The following is a 13761-nucleotide window of genomic DNA, read 5'->3' on the forward strand; positions in this document are numbered from 1 at the left end:
CACACCTATAATCCCAGAGACTCGGAGGCTGAGGCAGGAGGATCAGGAGTTCAAAGCCAGCCTCAGCAATGGTGAGGCGCTAAGCAACTCAGTGAGACCCTGTCTCTAAATAAAACATAAAATAGGGCTGGGGATATGGTTAAGTGTCCCTGAATTCAATCCCTGGTAGCCACCCCCCTCACCCCCCCCCCAAAAAAAAAAAAAACAGAGCTTGCTTCAGATGCAGTAAGGAGGCAAAGAAATGCTCGATGCCAAGGCACCCTGCCACCTCCTTCCCTGCTCCTGCTGCCTCCTGCTCCAGCAGGAGGGACAATGATATCCATAAGGCAAAGGCAGGATGACCCTGAGTTCCTGTTCCCTCCCAGCTCCTCAGTGAGCCCGAGGGACAGGGTCTTGGGAAGAGGTGTGACTCTCCCCTAGTGAGACCGAAGCTGCGAGCTGGCTACATGGAGAGCTGCCACTGTCCCAGAGCAACAGAACAGGTCTGCGACACACCAATAGGAGCAGCCGGGGGCTGCCTTTGAAGCTGCTCTTGAACCACTGAGATGCCAGCAGCATCAAGGCCTGGTCTGTCTTCACTTTTTTTTTTTTTGTACCAGGGATTGAACTCAGGGGCACTCCACCACTAAGCCCCATCCCCAGCCCTATTCTGTAGTTTATTTAGAGACGGGGTCTCACTGAGTTGCTTAGCCCCTCACTGTTGCTGAGGCTGGCTTTGAACTTGAGATCCTCCTGCCTCGGCCTCCCTAGCCGCTGGGATTACAGGTGTGCACCACTGCACCGGCCCTTCACTCTGTTTTTTTTATTTTTATTTATGTATTTTTTTGACCCTCCTACTATCTTGGCAAACTTCAAATCCATGGCCAGGATAGAGGCACGGGAAGAAAAAAAGCTTCCTGACATCTTCATTCTTTTTAAGGCCTTATTTCCTGCTTTTTTAAAAGTTCACTTGTTTACATGCGGTGCTGAGAGTCCAACCCAGGGCCTCGCACATGCTAGGTGAGCGCTCTGCCCCTGAGCCCAGCCCCGGCCCCTTATTTCCTGCTTTTTGAACAAGAGGCCTTGCACTTCCTTTCTGCCCTGGCCTCTGCCACGGTGGGGTCCACCCTGGTGTTTGCTCGCTCCTGCACCGTGCTTGCCCACGCGGCGCTCTCCCTATATGTTTAGGATGAGGGTCGGCAGGCCTTCCCTGTGCCCACTCACCCATCAGACACTAAGCACTCCCTCCATCCCCCCAACAGCTCCCACGGACAGGCAGACCCCATCCCTGGCAGGCAGAGGCAGTCGCAGCAGGATGAGGCATCAAGACAGAGAAGAGGGCAGCCCAGGAGCTCCAGCATTAAGAGAGGAGAGGGGAGGACCCTGCAGAAAACGAGCAGCCGAGGGGACCGTGGGAGAACAAAGAGCAAGGACAGAGGGATGTCACCGAAGACCACCAGCATGCAATGGCACCTTGTGGCACCTTCTAGAACATTCTATGTGTTCTCCTCTCAGGCCTTTCAGACCCCCAGCTTCTACGCACTGCCGGAAGAACAAACTGCTTTCCCTCCAGCGGGTTCTCTGGTCACATTTGGTTCTCACGTCACCCCCACACACCTGCAAAACGTCATAGAGGTCCTGGCAGATGGAGGCCATGTAATCCGTCCTCTCAAACAGCCGCTTCCGGTCAAACTCCCACCGGGCCTCTCTGCCGGAGGCCTCGATCTTGGCACGGGTGTCAAAGTAGGCCTTCTTCCACATCTTGAGGGTGTTCTTGGCCTCCAGGGTTTTGTGTTGGGCGCTGGTTCGGTTCTCCCTGTAGAGTGAGGGAACAAGGGGGCCCGTAAGGGGCCTGGGCCAGCTCTGAGGCCCCTGACCCGCTGCCGCAGCCTCTCCAAGTACCACAGGGAAGAAGTCCAGGCAAAGAAACAGGCACCGCCTGCATCCAGGGGCCAGGCATCTCCCACAGAGAGCCCCAGAGAGCCAGGGACTCCCAGAGTCCCCGCTGTGACCTGAAGTGTTGCCCTCTATCCCCGCCCCCTCCCTCCAGCTGCGCTGCAGTTCCCCATGGTGGGGAGGGAACCCCAGTCAGGGCCCAGCCAGCCTCACAGCCACAGCCACTGTGCCACACTGCCCGGCGGATCTGCCTGGGCTAGCAGAGGAGTGGGGAGCCTCCGTTGCCAGGACAGCGGTCAGTAGTGGGGTCTGCAACGCCAGACTAAGATAGCACTGCCACAATTTGGGGACCCATTTCATCCACACAGATCTTTCTTTAAGAAAGCAAAATAAGGGCTAGATGTGGTGGCGCACGCCTATAATCTCAGGAGCTCAGGAGGCTGAAGCAGGAGGATCACAAGTTCAAAGCCAGCCTCAGCAACTTGGGCCCCAAGTAACTCAGCAAGACCCTGTCTCAAAGTAAAAAATAGATATTAAAAGCTGGTGGGGGGGGGGGACTTTGGATGTGGCCCTATGCTTAAGTGCCCCTGGATCAATCCCTGGTACAAAAAAAAAAAAAAAAAAGGAAAGAAAGTAAAACAAGGGGGCCTGGCAGTGTGGTCAGTGCCAGAGCGTGGGCTTGGCACACACGAGCCCCTGGGCTCCATCCCCAGCACCAAAAATAATGAAAGAAAAGGAAAAATCGTCTCCATTTCCTTCAACATCCTCCGTCATCCCTCAACATCCTAAAAGCTGCCCACCTGAGGGGGCTGGGGTCCAGGACCCTCTGCCTCAGTCTCTCCAAGTAGAACCAGGGAAGAAAGCCCCAGCCAAGACAAAAGTTTATGTATAGATAAGATTATATAATTAAATATCAAAATATAATTATGACATGTGCAATCATATAGAACATTCCATCAAGTGAATGATATGTGTGTATGTGTATGTATATATGTATGTATGTATGTATTTATTTATTTATTTTAGGCAACGGAACATGATCCATAAAAAGGCATGAAGCACTGACGTATCTGCAGCCCAGAAGAGCCTTGAGAGCGTACTACTAAGTGAAAGAAGTCTGACCCAAAAGGACATGTACTGCTCCAAGCAAAGGGCATCTGGGTCAGCTGTGACTGCTCCAAGTTCCCAGATTTCTCTGGGGAATAAGAAGGCAAATATTCCGACACGACCATGACCACCGTCACGCAGTCCTGTGGATACACCAGGAGCTGCAGCCCCACGAGGCCCTCTTAAGTTCCCAGCACAACGCCGCAGGGCCACCTCTTACTTGAACAGGGTGCGAAGGTTGACCACCCGGCACACCCTGTCAGCGATTTCCCACGCCACGCGCTCCATGAGCAGGATCATCCTCTCGTCCTTGTTGTAGTGCCGGGAGATGATCCACACCATACGCAGAGCGCTCATCATGGAGGGGATGGTGTCCAGCACCACCTGGAAGCTGGCCCCGTGTGTGATGTTCTGTCAAGGGGACATGCAGGAGAGAGAGAAGGGCGCGAGATGAGCCTGGTGGCTCCAGAGGCTGTGTGTGCAAGAAGCGTCCTCTCCTAATGCAAACTGGACGCGCTCTGATGCAGAAAGCTCAATGAGGTTCGTGAATGAAGTAAGTAAAGCAGATGCCAGAGGTGTAAGGAAGCGTGCGCCTAATCATCCTTCCCCTAAACCTGTGGCTGCTCAAGTCCCTTCACACACAGCTTGGCGTATGCACATCCCTGCTCACCTCCTCCCGAGGGCTGAAGTCTCCTCCAGATCCCAGGCAATGCCTAACATGTGGAAATGCTATGAACAGTTGCTCTGTGTGTGTGTGTGTGTGTGTGTGTGTGTGTGTGTGTGTGTGTTGTTCCAGGAATAATGACAAGGAAAAAGCCTGCCCACGTTCAGAACAGATGCAGCTTTTCCCCAGACACCTTCCACCCACAGTCAGCTGACTCCGCAGGCGCAGAGTCCCGGACAGGTAGATACACGTGCAGTAAGCATGGGGCACGCCATCTGGCACTACATGCTGTTTTTTCCAGAGACAGCAGGGTGGCCCCTCAGTCCTGCCCCGCCTGCCCTCGGCCTGCTCCATCCAGGGGACATGCACTCCTCTCCACCCCTGGACCTGGGAAGGCTCTGCATGTGGAATACAGGCTGCAGAATGCTCAGGGGGCCTGCTCCCTGCCCCTTGGAAGCTGGGTACCACGGAGAAGCGTGGACACTCTATTCCCCTGAAGCATAAGCGTAAGCACCCACGCAAAGAGAGAGAAGCCAAGGGGCACCAAGACCCAGACAAGGAGGCAGAGAGGAGGCAGAGAGGCCATCCCGCCTGCCACAGGGGCCAAGATGAATCCCCAGCAGAGGTCTCCCAGGACTGCCAGGCCACAGCACAGGGAGACAGCCCAGTGGCTGTTAAGAAAGTTAGCAGGGGTTGTGGCTCAAGCAGTAGCGTGCTCGCCTGGAATGAGTGTGGCCCGGGTTCAATCCTTAGCACCACATACAAACAAAGATATTGTGTCTGCCGAAAAAAAAAACCAAAAACTAAAAAATAAATATTAAAATTCTCTCTCTCTCTCTCTCTCTCTCTCTTTAAGAAAGAAAGAAAGAAAGAAAGAAAGAAAGAAAGAAAGAAAGAAAGAAAGAAAGAAAGAAAGAAAGAAAGAAAGAAAGAAAGAAAGTCTGAGTTAGTGATTGACAGACACGGGTTTCAGTTCACAGACCACAGCTGGGTACCCAGCGCCGTTTGGATTTAACACCTATGGACATCCCCTTGGAAGTTCATGTTCCATAAGGAATTTTACATGTGACAACCTCCTCCCAGAGCCGACTGGGCGAGGCGCAGCACAGGACGGACCTTGAAGTGACGCTCCACGGTGGAGAGAAAGCGCACGTTGTCCGAGGCCTCAATGTGGTACTTGAACAGCTCCGCCAAGACTGGCTGCAGGTTGGCCACCAGCAGGGAGTCCGACTCCCTGATCACGTCCAAGACTTTTCTGACTGTCGGAAGCTTTGTCTGCTCATAGAGGGCACTTAAGGTGGCGTTTCTTTCCCGCCAGAACTCAATTTCAGCCAGAGGGCCATTACCCTGCGAGGGGACAGGGACATCAACACACACTCTCATTGTTAACCCAGGGTGTTTATCAGCTTCTCCAGTGTCCATCCTCTCATCCCAACTGCTCAGCACAGGCAGACCCCGTGCAGGGTCTCAGGGGCGGGCTCAGGAGCTAGGATAATCCAATCAGAATATCAGGACTCCAGGTGGGAATGCCAGGCAGAGGCTTCCTCTGGGCGAGGCCATCTGCCAGACACGGCTGAAAGCTGCACTATGGAGAAGCCTCACCCCCAGGAAGGAGGTTGGAACCAAGAGATTCTCAGTTGAGTTGGGGTTCCTGTTTTGGGCAGCCCAAATAATACCGGCTGCTACACAGAATTATCTTTCCAGTCTAGGAATTACGAGGTAGCTCACTAACAACAAAAAGCCCAGGAATGATATCTTGGGTGTGTTTGCTTTGATCTTTTATTTATTATTAGTGTGTGTGTGTGTGTGTGTGTGTGTATATGTTTTTTTGGACAGTGTTAGGGATGGAGCCCAGGGTCTCACACATTCTAGGCATACTTTGACCTTTTAAGGAAGTTACAAAACAGTAAAAAAAAAAAAAAAAAAAAAATAGGCAAACTCACGAAGATCCCAGACTTCCGGCTCCTTCTTGGGGCAGAAAGCCTCACTTGTTATCAAGGATCTTTGAAAGCCCTGCCAATCACCTGGGGTGTCTTCTTCAGCTGGCCCTCGACAGCTGCAGATATCTGATTCAACCAGTTTATCACACACTGCTCCAAGGTTTCTACGGTGTCTGGGTCAGCCGCCAGGTTAGACACCTCGCCCTCTAAACTGATGCTTGGCATTTCCAACTTGATCTCACCTAGAAAAATGAAAGTGTTTAGTTGGTCACTAGTTTAGGAAAATTGGTTCCAAACAATAACATTGAGTTAGTCAGCTGGTTCTTCTCTCCATATAGCAGTACAAGGTCTAACATCTTAGCTCTGTTCCAAATCTGTCTCTATCTCATTTTCCTTTATTAGAATGTTAATTAAAACACTTTAGATGTCTGTTCCAGGGGTTAAGTTCAAGCAGAATGACTTAGCTATCAAAGATATTTCTGAATTTACAATTTAATGAATTCAGTTTTTAAAAATGAGTCATAAAATCAGAGTTCAGTAGATATTTAAGAAAACCCCTATAATAATACAAAGATAAACCAGAAAAAATGACCTCACAGGAAATTGAGATGGAGCACATGCCTGTAATCCCAGAAACTTGGGAGGCTGAAGCAAGAGGATTAAAAGTTGGAGGCCAGCCTGGGCAACTTAGTGAGACCCAGTCTCAAAGTAAAATGAAAAGGGCTGGAGATGGTTCATGGTAAAAATGCCCTGGGTTCAATCCCAAGTACTCAAAAGAAAAAAAAAAAGAGAAAGGAAAAGAAAATGAAGATAAGGTGAAGAAAAGAAGAAAAAAATTAATCCCAACTATTTGTCTCAGAGATTTGAGATATTTTGGCATCCTTCAAACAAGAAGAGAATGCTATGAAAAAGGTACAATCACTACTTAAGGATGTACTCCTGTACACTGAGACAGCAAAACCCAACTAAGAAAAAAGGCCTAGGATTCTACAAGCAATATAAAAAAGACAGCTATGAAACATGCTGAGATAGCAAGGAGCCCACATTACATCAAGACCCTGGAAAGGAATACATTCAGTGAAAAGAGGGCCTTCTCACATGCAGGGAATTTTGTAAAAACAAAGAGGCCTTTGTACAACATTTTAAGAAAAGCAAGGTAAATGGGAACAGAAAAGGTGTACAAGAGAAGTAAAACTATCAAAATACACTACTCTGTTCTACAGTATACAACATTCCTATAGCTGTAATAATGTACATGCTGTTTACCAATCAATAATAAAAAGGAATGCAACTATAACAGAAGGAAGACAGTAAACTAGCAATATGGAATGAGGGAACAAATGGCAAGAAATTATACATAATGTCTACAATTAAAAAAAAAACAGCAGAGCCAGGAGTGGTGGCACACTCCTGGAATCCCAGAGAGGCAGGAGGCTGAGGCGGGAGGATCATAAACTAAGGCCAGCCTAACAACTTAGTGAGATCCTGACTCAAAATAAAAACTAAAAAGGGCTAGGGATGTGGCTCAGTGGTAAAGTGCCCCTGGGTGTCCTGGAGCGGTGATTTGAATCACGGTCTTTGACTCCTCCAGCAGGAGCTATGCCTGTGCTGGGGGACTTCCTGTGCAAAGGTGCAGGTCAAGACTGCCCAGTTGCCATGGTGACACCCTGCTTAAAGGAGGTTCTGTGCATGGCACAAGACTATCAGTCTTAACCCTGAGTTCAGACACCACTGCCAGGGGTAGAGAATCAGGAGCATAAGTTGATAATTATAATTGTCTGCATGCTCTGAAGAAAATTTCCCATGGAATACCCTTTTTATCATCATGCCTATGTGATACACGTCGGAGCTGGCTCTGGGCCACCAGTCTCTGTTGGGGAATGGCGTCCCACCTGCTCTCAGTTTTTCCTCTGCGTGCATCTGTTTGCCTTTTCTAATCCCCCCTTGCCCCTCACCAGCTTCTAACGGCCGTGCAGGTGGTGGCACCTGGGGTTCAATCCCCGCCACTATAGAAATTTTTAAAAGTCTGGATCTCTCCACAAGGGTCTCTCCTTTTTCCGTTTCCAACAGGAGAAATTCCCATGGGGTAGGGATGTTAAATTTTACTTTAAAGGAAGAAAAGAGTTTATTTCCTGAGAATAACCACCCCCTTTACAGGCCTTCCTAACCTGAGAACTCCCATGTGCTGTGTGGCATTATGTCTAACTTCGGGCCGTTTCTCCCTCATTGCCCACTGCCAGCTTGCTCGCCTCCTTCCTAGCCCTGCTGGTAAACATTCTGTTATCTATTCATGGTTGGACCCTAAAACTACAGCCACCAAGAGAGACCTCACTAAGGCAGTCTCCCAGCCTCCCAACTCTGTCCTCCCCACACACGTCACCACCTCCCCTGCCCTGGCTGACCCAGGCCGAGGCACTCTTGGGGACCACCTGCCCCCTCCAATGGAGTGCAGAGCCACTCAGTGCAGCAGTGGTGCCACCTTCAGATGAGGTGAAGCGCCACTTCCTCAGGTGGCCCCTGCTGCTCCCCTCGCTAAACCCAAAAGTTCTTAATATTTTCTGAAGCTCCTTGTTCTGGACTCAAAGATCCCTAAGGACAAGGATCGGGTCATTCCTTTCTGCATCTCATGGTGACAGGCTTGGTGTTTGCACAGCGGTGTGCATGTAAGCCACAGTCATCGTCAATGAGAACAGAACAGCTCCATCCTTCTCCGCAAAAGAGCAGGAAACTCATCCTACCTTCCAGCTGCTGCATTGTTCTCTGAATGCTGTTTGCAAATTTCTGAAGGTTCATTAAGAATTCGTCCCGTATGAGCTGGACGCTGTGGTACTCCACTGGCTCCCCGGGCAGGTCTATGTCATATAAGAAAGAATCAGAAGGCTTCGCAGATGAGACTCCCAGGGTCATGTCCGTCTTGTGCTGGTTGAAGGACAACGCTGGCAAAAACACCTGAGAAGCCAAGTTTGTGAACAGGTCACTGGGCGCCATTTCCAAAAACTCAGGCCTCGCGTGGACCCTGGCCTCAAAGGCTCCGCTCTATTTCAGTACAAATAGGCCAAGAGGAAAGGATCCAAACCCAGAGCGCAGCCACAAGGAGGGAGAAACTGCCCCACACTTAAGATGATCCAAGGGTAAGAACTGTCACCAGCCTGATGTGGCCACCCAGAAAACAGTCCTGTTTGTTCAGCAGCCACCAGGAAACAGAAGTCAGAGACGGAGCCCGGGGACACTGCCAATGCACCCCCTCAGCACCATGCCAATGTGGGCCAAGGAAACGGAGTGAGAGGACCCAGAACTGGGTCTTTGCAAAGTTTCATGGGCACTTATAATGGAATATAGTGACAAAACCATCCACCCACCCCGTAAAAAGCAACGTGCCAATTGCATGTGGCTTGGTGTGGTTGGCTGGTTGGTTGGGTTTGGGGTTTGGTTTTTAGTTTCCCTTTTTTAAATTTACAAACATTTCTGAGGATATATGGAAGCATCCAGAATGCTTGACGTGGAAGCTTCCAGCCCATTAAGCTGACTGCATGCTCAGTGGGGCATGTGAGCAGGCCCCTCTGTGTCATTTCCTGCATGTTGGCAGCTGGACCTGTGGCCTTGATCAGAGGCCTTCATCCCCAAGCACTCAGTGGCTCAGTGCTTGACCAGCATGCGTGAGAACCTCCGTTTCCCCCCCAGCCCCACAAAAGCAAGAACACCTGCACCTAGACTATGGGTGTCTTTTCTGTTAGGAGAAAAATAAATGGTCCCCTCCAACCCATTGATGCTCAAAGCCCAGGTCCATTAATCCACTAGAATAGACTTACATTCTAAATATTCTAAAATTTAAAATATTCATCTTAGATTACAAACTAGTATTGTAGTATGGTACACAATAATATATATTAAAATTCATACTCTAATAGTCTAAAATTCTCTCTCCTCGCTGAAACACTTACAGAGACCTCCCTCCTCTGCCTGCCATGTAAGGAAGGCTATGTAAATGCTGGGCTTCTCTCTATGTGCCTATTTTAAAATAGTATCCTGGTTCTCTGAGGTCCTCCAAAAGTGACCCATCAGGATTTTTAATATCATATGGACTCAAGGGTTTTCGCTTCAACCTGGTGCAATCGTCACCCTGTTGAGGATGATGGTTGTCCTGTCTTTGCCCAGCATGAGGCTCTCGGGAGGCCCCGATGTCCTTCGCACACATCTCTGGAGTCAGAGTGGTGGACGGGACACAAGAGCACTGGACAAACAGACGCCAGGATACTCATGCACAGTACGTGGCCGGCCGGGTGGACTCAGTAGTGGTCATCCCTGGTGGCCAAAGCCCTGGGGACGCACTTTATCTCTGTACCTCTGGTTTGCTTGGGCTTTCATAATGAGTGTGTATGTCTTATGTAATTTTTCAAAAAAGAATTGCATACAACAAACATCAGGGAACATGACAGAAAGCAGAGGAACCTCGCACTTGGTTGGCCACTCAACCTGCCACCTGTTGGCATTAATTGTGTCATATGTTGATCTATTCGATAATGAGAAGTTTGATTCAGAAGATGGCCAGGGGTCTTGACGTCCCGAAATCCACACTAGGAAAAACGGGAGACAGGCAAGCACCCACCAGTGGAAATGCGGCCACGCAGTGGGGAGCATCCAGCTGGCCCAATCCACAGGGCAAGGTAGACATGGAGAGGCCATTCTGGTCAGTCCTCTGTGGCCATCTTCTGTGGGACCCATCCATGTGGAAGTCACCAGTGACAAGCCCACCAGCCCTCCTCACTTCAACCACACACAGTGCGGAGCACTCCTTCTCCAGGCTTCCGGTCACGCCTCTGGGTGTCCCTCCTCCCTCCATCCCTTCACCTATGTTCCCTCCCTTGGTTATTTCTTCTAGTCCCTGGGCTTCATGTGTCTCCATGACAACAATGCCTATATTTTTTTGATATTTTTTAGATGGTGATGAACCTTTATTTATTTATTTATATGTGATGCTGAGAATCGAACTCAGTGCCTCACACATACCAGGCAAGCGCTCTGCCACTGAGCCCCAGCCCCAGCCCAGTAACACCTATATTTTAAAGGATCATTCTGGTTGGTTTGCTGGGAACGCAGCACACAGGGCAAGGACAGAGCAAGGAGAACTTTCAGGAGGCTACTGCAAAGTCCTAGCAAAACAGGATGTTTGTACCAACTATCCTCTTAGACCAAACCTTCTCAGTGAGGTCTTCCAGGCCACCCTATCCAAAATGGCCAAAACCTACCTTTACCACCTACAAACTTCCTGTCCCCCCCTTGTTCCCTAGCCCCTTTTTTTTCCTATCTTACTTCATTTTTTCCTCCCTAGCTCTTGTTGCTGTCTAGCACAGCATATATTTCCCATTGATCTTATTTAATATGAATCTTCCTGCTCAACCATATGCTCCTGATGCAGAGGCCATGTATGAGCTGTTCACTGCCGCTGAATACAGTAGGTGCTCAGCACATATTGGCCAGATGGCTGCCCTGCATTCTCCAGGAAACTTCTGACTTGGACACCTGCTCACACTTCTACTCATATGCCTAAGATGCCTCTCGAGTGCAGTGTGTGCAAAAGAGAATTCTGGGGTTCCCCTCCAGATCTGTCACCCTCCCCATCTCCGCAGTGACCCCGCCAGGCCCTGGTTGCTCATGCACATCCTCGCAGTCATCCTCAATACCTCTTCCTTCAACTCCAGCTCCCTGTCATCTCCAAGTCCACTGACTGCATCCCCAACGTGCCCTCGATGCATCTCCCTCTCTCTCCTAATGGAGCTCTGGAACCCACCCAGCCATCACCTTCCCCTGGACTCTCCCGTGGCCTCTGGGGGTGGGGGCAGTCCTCCTGTCCCTTACACTCTTGCCCTGGCCCCCTGATATGTTCCCACGGTGGCCAGGGAAAACTACAAATCCAACCGTGCCATCCCCCTCCTTCCCCTCTCTGTGGCCACGATGGCTGTCCTTCTGTCCTGACTGTGACCGTGGTGCTGGCTGCTTCCTCTGCCCAGGAGGCTCCCACACCAGACCCTCACGTGCCTGCCTCCTTCACCTGGCCCAGGTCTCAAGTCAGAGCCACCTCGTCCCCAGAACTCCCCGACACCTCCCCGGCCTTCCCCAAGAATGCCTCTCTGCTGGAACTGGCCTGTCGGTGAGCTTTCTCTTTTTTTGTGTTTGATACCAGGGATTGAACTCAGGGCACTCAACCACTGAGCCGTGTCCCCAGCCCTATTTTTACATTTTATTTAGAGACAGGGTCTCGCTGAGGTGCTTAGGGCCTCGACATTGCTGAGGCTGGCTTTGAACTCCTGATCCTCCTGCCTCAGCCTCCCAAGTCACTGGGATTACAGGGTGCACCTCCGTGCCCAGTTGCAGTGAGCTTCCTGATGCTTAAAGCAGCTCCCAACGCTGCTCTCGTCAAGGTTGCCCCCCACACCACACGACCTGTTCCATCACAGGTCCAAGATGCCCTGCCTCGGTGGCTGTCACCATCAGTTGTTTCCCATTGTGTGTGTTCCACATTTGTTCCCTGAGAGTGCGGGGACGTGTCCCTCGCCTCCCACAGGGGACCGCCCCTGCCTATCTGTGGGGTAACAGAGGCACAATGGGGCCTTCGTCTTAGAAACGCCAGTGGCTCACCTGGCAAATGATGCCCCTCAGGAGGTGAAGGACGTGGGCGTTGATGACGCCGTACTCCAGCGTTTCAGGCATGATCTCCATCGCCTCCTTCATGTCGCTGGCCTCAGGGATTGACTCTAAACGGAACAGAGCCAGAGGTCAGATGGCAGGAGGCAGCCGCAGCTACCGTCCCCAGGTGTTCAGGAAACTCCTCCTGCTTCCCAAGGGACGCTTTAGTCACCGACTCCGACACACGTTGCTTCTCTCTGTGCTGAAGCAGATTCTGGGGCCCAGGTGGATCTGTCACATGCGCCAACCTGGCTGAGACACTGCTCTGCCCACCTCCCCTCTGCCCAGCTATGCTTCCTCAGTCCCTGGCCAAAGTGGCTTCGGGCATATGTGGTCACTGTCCCCCTTCTGATGAGGCTTTATTAGGCAAATATTGGCTTTGCCCACCAAAGCCTGGTCCCTGCAGTGAACAACATGAAGCTAAAGTGGCCTCTCCTTGAGGCTAGCTGAGGATGATGACTCACAGGACATAACCCTCTGTCCCGGGCTGCAGTGTCCACCCTTCGCCAGCCACTGTGTGCCCAATGTTCTTCGCCTGGACAGGGCATTTTTAGGGGGACATCATGAAGGCCCTGCACATGCTGCTTTTGGGGTGACCAACAGATTTTAGTGTGAAGGCAAACTTGCAGGGAGGAGTCCATGGATCACAAGACTCAACTGTACCAGTAAAGAGTGACATTCTCGTGAAAGGTCAGAAGAGGGCTGGGGAGGCCCGCGTGCCTGAGGCCCCAGGTTCCTTCCCCAGCATGGAGGAACAGAGAGAGGAGTAACGTGTAAACAGACCCTCGCGCACGTGCGTGCACCACCACACGCGCGCACACACACGGGTGCTCACGTGCACACACGTGCACACAGGCTTACACACACACACATACATGCGCATACATACACGAAACGTACCTTGTGTGTTTCTGAGAAAAAACAACACAGTCTGGTTCAGAAACTCCTCAGGAACCGGGGTGCAGAGCACCTGGAGATAGGTTTTCTCCACGACACGCTTCACCATCCTCTGAAACCAGGGACCAACAGTTGTCATGGCTGAGGACCACCTGCCCACCACAGAACCCCCTGCCCAGGCCGCCCGAGTGCTGCCCGGCCACACAGTTGGCAGGCGGCTGGCACTTTTGCTAACCAGCCGTCGCAGGAACACCTGGGGTTGCTGCCCTAAAAAGGGTCCGACAGAGCCGTGCTCTGTCTGGCACAAGCCAGGCTGGACTTCCCTCTGAGGAAGTGCGGGCCAGGCTGAACACTCAGTCCTAGACTAAGCTCCACCCTTGGGACTTGTGCCGTGCAGGCCTCACTTACCAGGCCTGCACTGCCCAGACCCTACCCACTCTGAGGAAAGACAGTGTCCCTCTGAGGAAGGACAGGCCCTGACTGGCTCCCAGGAGATGAGCTCTGAGCCCCTGGAACATCCTGCCTAGTGGAAGGGTCTCTGTGGACTTGGGCCCAGGGCCAGGCCAGCGAGTCCAGCCATCACGGGGTTTGTGG

At 51.3% G+C, this 13761-nt stretch overlaps 1 protein-coding gene across 1 annotated transcript in view; it reads right to left on the reverse strand.

Moving 5' to 3' along the window:
• Positions 1-13761, reverse strand: part of Dnah10 (dynein axonemal heavy chain 10) — a 114029-nt gene that overhangs the window by 93875 nt on the left and 6393 nt on the right. The window contains exons 4-10 of the mRNA XM_077796086.1: positions 13171-13279; positions 12223-12338; positions 8325-8535; positions 5671-5828; positions 4763-4993; positions 3203-3393; positions 1597-1795 (exon numbers count right to left, since the gene is read on the reverse strand). Coding sequence (XP_077652212.1) covers positions 1597-1795; positions 3203-3393; positions 4763-4993; positions 5671-5828; positions 8325-8535; positions 12223-12338; positions 13171-13279 — 1215 coding nt within the window. The remainder of the gene's footprint in view (positions 1-1596; positions 1796-3202; positions 3394-4762; positions 4994-5670; positions 5829-8324; positions 8536-12222; positions 12339-13170; positions 13280-13761) is intronic.

This window comes from Urocitellus parryii, chromosome 3 (assembly GCF_045843805.1).
Source record: "Urocitellus parryii isolate mUroPar1 chromosome 3, mUroPar1.hap1, whole genome shotgun sequence".
Lineage (NCBI taxonomy): Eukaryota > Metazoa > Chordata > Mammalia > Rodentia > Sciuridae > Urocitellus > Urocitellus parryii.